Source organism: Electrophorus electricus, chromosome 16 (assembly GCF_013358815.1).
Source record: "Electrophorus electricus isolate fEleEle1 chromosome 16, fEleEle1.pri, whole genome shotgun sequence".
NCBI classification, from domain to species: Eukaryota; Metazoa; Chordata; class Actinopteri; order Gymnotiformes; family Gymnotidae; genus Electrophorus; species Electrophorus electricus.
The window spans coordinates 10,153,201-10,163,476 of record NC_049550.1 but is presented as its reverse complement, the minus strand read 5'-3'; the positions used below and the strand labels follow the sequence as shown (position 1 = coordinate 10,163,476).

General features: G+C 39.7%; 1 protein-coding gene across 1 annotated transcript; it reads right to left on the bottom strand.

Annotated features, from left to right (window-relative positions):
- Positions 1–2,993: 2,993 nt before the first annotated feature.
- On the bottom strand, positions 2,994–8,320 carry ednrba (endothelin receptor Ba). Its single transcript, XM_027011827.2, has 7 exons — positions 7,523–8,320; positions 6,983–7,095; positions 6,485–6,689; positions 5,882–6,031; positions 5,396–5,529; positions 5,011–5,119; positions 2,994–4,685 (listed from the first exon to the last, which is right to left on the bottom strand). The coding sequence occupies exons 1-7, from the start codon at positions 7,925–7,927 to the stop codon at positions 4,566–4,568; spliced, it is 1,236 nt and encodes a 411-aa protein (XP_026867628.1). The 5' UTR covers positions 7,928–8,320; the 3' UTR covers positions 2,994–4,565.
- Positions 8,321–10,276: the final 1,956 nt, after the last annotated feature.

Sequence of the window (10,276 nt, the reverse complement as noted above, 5' to 3'; positions counted from 1 at the left end):
AGAACTCATATTATTTAGGCCAAAAAATGCATTTGTTCAATTTTATGTATGAGGGTGCTCAAAAAAGAACTGGCCCATTTTTATCATTTACATTTCATTACTAGACCACAATTCTCATGGCCAATTTATATATAATTCAGAGCAGACAGCTGTTCACAGCCCACTGTCATTTGTGCTTATGTGCATGATCTTGTTATTGATGATTGTTAAAGAGTTTACCTGCCTTCACCCCTGGTCAAATAAAGGGCGGTGCGTACTAATCTAACTTTGCAATTAGTTTTGCGCATAAGATGAACATTGCATTTACTAAAGAAGTAGGTAACTGCTGTTTTTATTCAGTGTAATTGTTAGGCTTAGGAATGCCACCTCAGCACCTTCTAATGTTTATTTGGGTTCCACAAAATATTCAGTTCATTAACCAAAAAAAAGCCTAAGCAAATAAGCCATGATGCTTCAATGTCCTGAAGGCATTGTCTTTTAAGACACTTGATATAAGCCAGTTTTTCCTGCAGAAATTCTCATTTTTTCCATCCTCAGGGAGCAAGGGAATAGATGCTTTTTCCCTTTTTCAACCACAGTAGGCATTAAAGGTACTTTAATGAACTGAAATGAAATTGATATCAAAGCACTTCCCTTCTCCCCAAGCCCTTCACAGTCAGTAGAAATTATTATTTTTTAATGCAATGTGAACTGAATTTGAATGAAAGTACAAGGAGCACTGCCCTGAAATAAATAGCAATAATAAACTGATCTATTCTTTCGGGCTGTGCTTTAAACATTTTAGTCGCTGATTTTGAAACAGAATTATAAGATGACTGAGCATCCGCAGCCTATCCACATGTTTATCTATTTGACAAAAAGGTGACGCCTGGAAGTGGAATGCCATCTCTTGTCTCTCCACCCTCCAATTAGCAAGTGGAGATAGGGTATGCATACAAACCCTTCATACCTTCCCTTGGCTCTCTTCTGGCTTCCCAGGTCTGATTTTCCGATTATTTCAACATATCCCGTCCAATGTATTTGAACTGCTACGTCCAAAGTATGTGCATGCCTATTTTTACTTTCCTGTCTAAATGTTAGTAAACGTTGAGGCAGATATAACTTAGTTAACTTGCTCTTGCTGACTGTCTAAATTGCATTAGATGGGTGAGATAACCTATGTGAGGAGAATGTATAACACATTCCAGCACTGATTCTTTTTTTTTTTGGTACATCACATTATGGTGGCCATGTGCTGATTGTATAAGGCTATGAAGAATTATAGAAAGGCTTGTCAAACAGCATTACAACTACATAAGAGGAATTTGTGTTGACAGGCACAGGCCTCTGAGGGGCATCTGGTAATGACGTTACATGTTCGGTCCTTTGGAGTCAGTTGCTGCATAATCAGCTGTGGTACATCATCAGTCAGTGACACAAGCAGTTTGAAAATCACAGAGTACAGAATAATATTTAGGCCTAGGCCACAGTGTTCAACAGCTTGAGCTGGTGGGGTGGTGGAGAACGCTTTGTGGTAACACATGAAGCGGATTTGTCTTAAATGGAGGAGAACTGTGGGAAATTTGGAGGTCGCAGATAACAGCTATCCAAACCCATGAAATTTGGATGCTCTCCCAAATATCTGTACCGACTATTTTTGTGGGGTGTTCTTTGCCGAGAGGCTTAAACAGAGGATACAACAGAGGATTTTCATCCAAGAAACTGCTTTGAAGCTGAAAGGCTTCATGCAGTTTGCATTTTTGACATTTCTGAGTGGCATTTGAGAAAAAAAGAATCCTAAAGAGAACGTTTTTAAATTAAAATTTTTTTTTTAAAGAGCATTAGGACACAATGCCGTTTCATAATGGAACACAGAAATAAACCACATATATACAGTAACAGCCTTTATGATTGTACAACACTGTGATCCTTAGTATAAATGTGAAAACAAGCTTTCTTGACCCAACAAGAATAATAATTTTGTTCAAATCTTTTAGAAATCAGAGGGATAACTAGCAAGCATTCTGCAAAAGCACTTTGATGAACCCTCAACCTTCCCCATTTGTCACTTGCTGTTTCCATGGCTGAGGGCACCCAGAACTTAATCTGATTGGTCGCTTAAGGTTTTGGGCTGACCTGATTCGCCAGGGACTGACAGGTTATGTCAGGTCGAGAGCAAGCTGCTCCAGCGGTCAGTGGTGCCGTTGTTGCTGATTTCACAGCCCTCGAGGGAGGGTGTGCAGGGGCAAGGCTCACACCCCGGCAGACACAGAGGGGACCTTTCATGGTATTAATGCAGCGTGCATGATGATCACTTAGAGGAAGGGAGGGACTGCAGAGAATCATTAGAGAAAGAAGTGTACACACAGTCTCTTATAGCCTCCGGTTAATCATGTGACTTTGGCATAAGATGGGGCACTGATACAGACAATAGTGTGATAAAGGTTGATTAGCTTGCTTTAGTACAGCAGCAGTATAAAATCGCAAAATCAGTCATGGCTTGCAGTCGACAAGTCTTCTGTGTGTATTCCGGTCATAACCCAGTTCTGCACTATTCAGTTTGAGTTATCTTTATTAGCCATAAACAAGGGGGAGGTTGAAAGCTTCAGTTCAAAGCTCATAAATCAAAAGCAAAAGCGACTCCAATATGCTCTCTGAAGCAGCTTTATAGAGTCACATAGCTAACCCACCAAAATATATTACCCACACTGCAGTCCATGCAAGTAATATGGTAATATGGGCTAGATGAGTTCGGGACTAGCTCTTGGTGATTTGCCAACTCTAAACCAATTATTGCTGATTTTTGTTGTTCTCAATTTCTTTCCAAAAGGTACATAAGATATATGATTAACATTGTTTTCTGAGACTGATTGGTCAAGGTGATGATTGATTACATCCTCAAGTTATTCCACAGTCATGCTAAGATAAATAGTTAAAGCACAGAATATGAATTGTTCCTATTGTGTTCCATATTACAAAAAATAACAAAATATACAAAACAAATATACAAAACATTCTAGTTACAAAACAGCTTGTTTATATATCATAGATATGTTATATGTACAATACCTTCACCACATAAGTACTGAAATACTCCAATATAGTTGAAATACAAATAATATATGACATAAAACATAACAAATCATATGACCAAGCTAACACAAAGAGTGTTTTCTAAAGCCTCAATGTATGCATGTATACAAATGAAGCAGTTTAGTTCAACTGGCTAATGTAATAAACAAAATAGCATACCATAGGAATTGTATGTCTTAATAGCAGTAAGTACATATGTATAGCCAAACCAGATACATATACAGATTTCTCTGAAAAGATTAGTGGGAAAATGTATAAAATATAACAACAGGATGCAGTCAAACAGCCTATTCTGAAATTCAGAGTCATAGAAGGCAACAGATAGACATAACCAGTCTACCGGCACCTTCCAGATGGAAAAAAGGGTCCAGCACACTTAACACACACTAAGACAAATTTCTACATGTTTCTTATAGTACATGTTAGTGACTTATAATGCTAAGTTCTAAAAAGGTTAAAAACTTGGCAACACATTCAGAGTACTGTAACATAATGTAACATAATAAAACATAAATCACATAAGCACTAAAAGAATGTAAGGCTTATTATGCCCTGGAGAATGATACCAATGTACATGGTACCATATACAAATGTGTGCATACTGCAGACATTCCCATGATTGACTGCCATGAGTGAAAGGTTTATATTACTTGAAATGGAGGTTTGCTTTGCAAGAAATCCACACTCTAGGAAATCCTGATCTCTTCCCATTTATTTTATAGTGGTAACTCCAGCCCCTTCAGCAAATTCCATTCTCATTTTCTGGGATATTCAGTAACTGTAAATAGTTTTATGTAGTTAGAAAGGAGCTAAATGATTAAGGCCACTGACTTAAACCCCTGCAACATACTCTTGAATCATCTTTGGATAAGTGACTTCAGAACAAACCAGGCTTTGTTGAGTTCTCCCCAAAGCAGACACTTCTCCAGTTCTTTTAAGGGAGGATGTAAAACATTTAACATAAATGAATCATTACATTTGGGTTTTTGAGCTTTATATGGACTACAAAGCATAATGCACACAAAAGCATTCAGTTATGACTTTCACCACAATACAATAAGGGCTTTCACTCCCCCAGTTGGAAAAAAAAAAAAAAACAGGTGGAAAAGAATTCACCTAGTGAGCCAAAAGTAAGTACAAGTCCAAATTTGTCCATATAATTTGACAGGGAAATGAAATTTGTGACATTTGCTCCAATGTTAAAAAGGTTCATTCAGCTGACAATGCCAGAAGGAACTCTGAAGGATCAACGATTTGGTCTGCAATTTGGAGCAATCATCTCCATGTGTTGTCATATTCCTGTCAGGAGCAGACTAGCCAGCCTCTTCCTGTGGCTCAACAGAAAGAAAGGCACTGGCCCTAGTGTCAGTGCACAACTCACTGTATCAACACTGCATGTTCTCTGACTTGACTGACGCTGAAAGAGCTACATGTTTTAAACCCCGAATATTGGAACCCAGGCTGAGCGCGCCAAGCTGCTCCCAGGCCAGTACTCACGTGGATGTGTACTTGTTCGTGAGACGGCTGCTGCTCTGATCCTTCAGCTTCATGCAGGACTGCTTCTCGTCTGTAGCCAACACTTTGGGGGGCAGGCACCAGCAGCACAGGCAAGACTAGACAGGGAAGACGGAGAGCAGGAGAGCAGAAAGATCGACAAATTAGATCAGACTTCGGAGGGTACAATACCATAGTGCAATGTGCATAGCTCACTTTGTTGAGACAAACTGAACAGAGCTGACTGAATTTAAATGAAGCTTTAGTTTTATATAAAAGGCTGAATTCACATTGATGCTAAATGGATTTTGCTTGAATCAGATGCCAGTCATGGTTTTATTTATGATGATAATTCAGTTAGGACCCAGAAGTGGGTCTTGTGACTTGGACCACTTACTATATTTAAGACAAATATAACTTGTGATATTCCACCCATCTTCTTACCTGGAAGCAGCTCTTGAAGCGCTTGCTGACCATATATAAAGCTATTGGGTTGATGCACGAGTTCGCTGATGCCATATTGATGCCAATATAGTCAAGGACCAGGAAGAAGCTGGTGGTAAACAACACAGCAAAGTATACACGTGTTTATATTCACCTCACACATACTCCTTTGCAGTGTGTAGGGTGGTCTCTCTGCTTCCACGTAGGTCTCCTTTTCTCTCTCTCCCCCTCTCCCTATAGGGCTCTCTCTCTCTCTTTCACTCTTTCTCAGATGTGCACATGCATACTACACTCTCTTTCTGAAACCCTTCAAATTAATGAACTTCAAAAGCTCCCTGAGCTGATGGTGTTCTGACAGAAAACAAACCATACCAGCACATCTCACCTCAGGAGCTCACAGCGGTTGGGGTCTTCCTCATTATAAATCTTCAGCTTGAGGATGCGGCTCAGGTGCAGAGGCAGCCAGCACAGGGCAAACACTAGCACCAGGCAGAATACAGTCTTAGCCACCTCACGCCGCTGTGGAAGAAAACAGCACATGCCCCGTGGGCTCATAGTGTGAGGGGGCTCTGACCAAACTCAAGTTGGAGACCAGATATACAACATATACTTGTCTTTTGCTCATGTCTGGTAGTATATTAACTTGATTCGAATCAAGTTTCAGTTGACAGTTGCCTAAACCATGATATGATCATGTGCACATTCTGTTTGCAGTTGCCTAACAGAGAGCGTGGAAAACACATTGCTCCATTTTAATTGGATGCAGGCAAGAAGCACTTCCCCGACTTTGGATATATTGTTCCCTAAAACTCAGCACTGACACAATTTCTGCTTTATTGACTTATGCTGCTTCAAGGCTGGGCATGCTGACCTGTTTCAAGTGGTCACTCAGAGCAATCTTCACCCCATTGTTTTTTCTCAGCATTTCGCACGTCATGAGGGAGTAGAAAATGGTGGTGCAGGCCAGTGGCATGCAAAAGTAAAAGCAGAACAGCCACCAGTACTTTGCTGACTTATAAAACTGATGAAATACAAACACAACACATTACGGGGGTATTATTACATTATTACATTGACAACATAATTACATTATGGTGAAACACATTAACAGCATAATTTAAAGAGTTATTGATTCGTGGAGGCAACTGACAAGCAAGTACATTTAAGCAGGTAATTCTAATATGACCATCCACTTGAATTTGACCTTATATAACCACTGAGAGAACTGCTGGGATTATGGCCCAGCCATGAACCATTTTCACTCAAGTGTGCAAAATGGACTCACATATTTCCCTGCTAATATTTAAAGTAACCCCCTGACATCTCATTCAACCCACTGGTCAACATCTGACCTCTGATCAACATCAAACCCCTGATCAACATCTAAATTCCCAATGTCCATACGCTGTGTCTTCTGCAATGTTAATACAGGTGACATGAAGCCTCACGGGACGTTCATTGCGCATTCATTCACCTGCATGAAAGGGCTCTTTTGCATGGGGTGCAGCAGACAGATCCTCAGGTGGTCGCCTTTATAGTCCATGGTGATCATGTCAAAAGCAATGGCCTCAGGCACTGCCAGTACAATGGACAGCACCCAGATGAGGCTGATCTCAATGGCCGTACACTTGGACACACCGATCCCTTTGATCCGGCTCCAAGATGCCACAGCCCGGTACCTTGGGAAAGGAGATGGGAGCACTGGCAGGCATGAGCATCTCCTCTTAGTTTTCATTGTCTGAAGGTTTCAGATGGAGAGGGATTGCCAGCTAATGCTAGACACGGACATATTTGGTATATTCCTAACCAACTGTTTAGCCAACAAGCAATCAGTGATTACAATCCATGAATCCTAAAATACAGGCTCAGTGTTATATAGCAAGACTGAGATATCCAATGTTTTTGCATTATAAACAATATAAATTGCTCACAGCAGAAATAAACATTGAATAGTAAGTTGAATATGCTATACCTGTCTATGCTTAATGCGCATAAGCTCAACACTGTGATACCAACTGATGTCTTCTGAATGAAAGGTACCAGTTTACACAGTCCAGCCCCAAAGGGCCAATCTTCAGCCAGAAGCTGAAAGAGACAATTAGTGCTGCATGAACCTGAAGATAAAACAATTCTGATTTGTAAAAGTAATTTTAAGATGATGTAAACTAACATACAAATCGATCTGACTACATATGCAGTACTGTGCCTAGACTAAGGTCTCAGAAAGAACATTCCATTTTGTGAAACACAAATTGAAAACATGTGCATTGTTGCTCTGAAATGAGTAGAAAGCTTCTGAAATGCCCTTAAGCTGTTGAAGTTTTTAACAGGGGCAAAATATTTGATATGCACAGGTGAATAAGGAGAAGGTAGGTATATTTTTTATTTATATTTTATAATGAATCAATGTAATTAATTAATCAATCAATTTAATTTAATTGATATTATATTTTTAGAAGTATATATGCAAAATAAACAGCTTTTATACTTCATATTAAGTGATGTTACTTACCTTGTACGTACTGATAGGAATATCTATTACAATATGCAACAGGTCTCCCAGCGCGAGACTTGCAATGAGGATGTTAGGCCCGTTCCGCATGCACTTGTTTTTGTAAATGATCCGGAGCAGGGTTGAATTTCCAATAATTCCGATCACAAACACGAAGCACGAAACTACTGTGTTGATGTACTTAAAGGTATCTCTGATTTCTGTGGGCCCTGTACACATTGGCGGGAGGACTCTTGACCGTCGGGCTACGGATATGTTATATGTCGTAAAGATGTTCTTGCCGGGACCGGGCTTGACGGTGTGAGACTCCATTCGCTGACTGGAATCTTTGATTTGAGCGCAGGCAAAGATAAAGTGTCCCACTAAGCACGCAAAGAAATAACTTAAGACTTTGGCTGTTGTCATTTTTTTTTCTTTAAATAGTTGCTGATTGTTATAATAACGTAAATCTCAATGTCTTTCTTAAAATAGCCTAGAGGAAAACTTATTGAACTATTGCTCTCTACCGTTTAGTAAAAGTTGTTGCTTGTTCCCTGTGTGTAACTAAATAAAATTATGTAAACGTGTACCTCCTCCGAGATTAGAGAAAACGTATGATCCGGTGAGACTAAATTAATCCCTTGTCGCTCACAGACAGGTAAATTGTTCCTCTGAAAGTTGGTCACACTTCCAGTCGACTTCATAGGAAAATTAGGTTTGACAGATTAACGCATTCCGTATCTCTAGGCGTCGGAAGCGTTCAGTGGAGATAAGCCTGACCGCTGTAAATAACGACAGCATAATGTTAAACTGTTTTAGTTCTTGCTCTGTTCCGTCAAGAAGACAGAACTGCTTGTTATCAACCCCGCCTACCGAATAGGACAGATATTCGAGGTAGGCTACACCCCACATGACTGACCGCAGAGTGGCTGCCGAAGGGAGGAGATGAGGAGCAAAGAAAATCTTGATAGACCTCTTATAATTAAAAAGTTAATATGAGTTCTGCCGTGTTTTGCTGATCTCATTTGGACAATGAATCTGTGATGCCAACCATTTTATCCCTGCACCATATTTATGTCAAATGAAATGTGCAAAATAGCGAACTGCGCCCCAATAAAATTTAATATTTACTGCTCAACATTAAAAATGGTCAGACTGTAACACATATGTTGGGAAGAACATCACCATTTGGAACTAATGAAATGCATATACAGTTATATTTAAGCTCCACAGTTGCACTGACATGTCTAAATTAGTTTTAAATACACAGATGACTAAATCAAATCACTTTACCCTACAACTGCAAGATTTTTTTCTTTCCTAAGAATTTCCCAAGACAATATTACAAAATGGTATATTAATGATCCTCATGATATTATATCTCCTGATATGCATCTTAAGATGCCTCTACTCATAAGAAAAAGCACATGGTCAGTATCAAGTACAAAGTGCTTTACAGTAATATTTAGTAGAAATAAAATTAGTAGAAAATTATTAGAATAATTAAATAGAATAAATTGTGATAAAATAATGAAAGAATAAAATAAAATACATTAATTACATCTTAATTAATAGTTCATCTGAACTACTGTTCCTAGCTCATCAAGAAATCTCAGGTCACTAAGAAAGCTTAGGGCCATAATAACTAAAATCTGCTTCACTCCTTAGCTACGTAGATCTGAGAGGTCTTGCAGGAAAATACCTAATAATCGATTCACTTAGGTACAATGAGCCCAGACAATAAAAGCATTTGAAGATCAAAAATTCCTTATGTAGGGTTACAGCCGAAACACATGCTTCTCATTTCTCATGGGAAAAATAGAATTTTTGAGCTGTCTTATCCATCTGTGCCTTTAGCACCACAAGTATCACTTCCACCTGCTGCTGAATTTTTGGAGTATTTAGATGAGCTTCCAGTAATCTGGCATCCTTTCCAAAAAATCTGCCATAACCACAGCCTCTACCACCTGACTCTTCAGATCTCAGTGGTTGATGTGAAAGAGGTCTGTAAGAAAGATGTTTTCCTGGTGTCCCACATCGAAAGGACCCATACAAAGAATTCATGGATATATGCAGCATATTCTGGGCTCCGTGTCCAGTTCATGCTCCCATCACTGGTGGTGATGCTTTACTGTGTCAGCACAGTCCACTGCTATACTGATGTCTGCCAATGGGAAGACCTATAGAAGCCCCTGGTGAATGCCTTCCTGTTTGGGGCCCTTCTGTCTGTGATGATATATAGAAGAGAATCACCTTGTTTTGTTTGATCGATAGTGTCTTTATTCAGCTCAGAACCCAGAAGTAGCAAAACTGAAAGAAGAGCAGTCTCTCACAGGTTTGAGGAGACTTGAAAGACTCAATGGGAAGCACTAGAGAGCTGTACACGTAGGCTTAGGCTGGTGTACCCGTGGGCTTGGAGAGTTGTACCTGTGGGCTTGGAGAGGCTTGAAATAGTGTTGCTGACAATTAACAAAAGACTCAAGGAACATGATAATGTGTGATGATAATACAAAATCAAGTGATTCGAAGCGGGGGAATGGATGTGAACTAGCTTGGTGTGTGTGTATGTGTGTGCATGCATGCGTGTGTGTGCATGTGGGGTGGGGGGTGGGGGGGGGGCATGTCCTTCTTGCTTGCCCAAACTGTGACACAGATAATTTAACCAAGACCTCATGTGCCATGTTACATATGCCATGTTATGCTAGTGTGTGCAGTGGTGTAGTATGTGAAATTTGTAGCCCTACATGCTTTTGTACTGCAACTGGTTGATGATAA

Excerpts from the sequence above, each read along its gene's own strand:
- ednrba (XM_027011827.2), bottom strand. The coding sequence starts at position 7,927 with ATGACAACAGCCAAAGTCTTAAGTTATTTCTTTGCGTGCTTAGTGGGA. Across the intron at positions 6,690-6,982 it reads TGCGCATTAAGCATAGACAG|GTACCGGGCTGTGGCATCTT; the intron begins GTATAGCATATT and ends TCCTTTCCCAAG. Across the intron at positions 4,686-5,010 it reads GCTTCAAGAGCTGCTTCCAG|TCTTGCCTGTGCTGCTGGTG; the intron begins GTAAGAAGATGG and ends TTCCCTGTCTAG.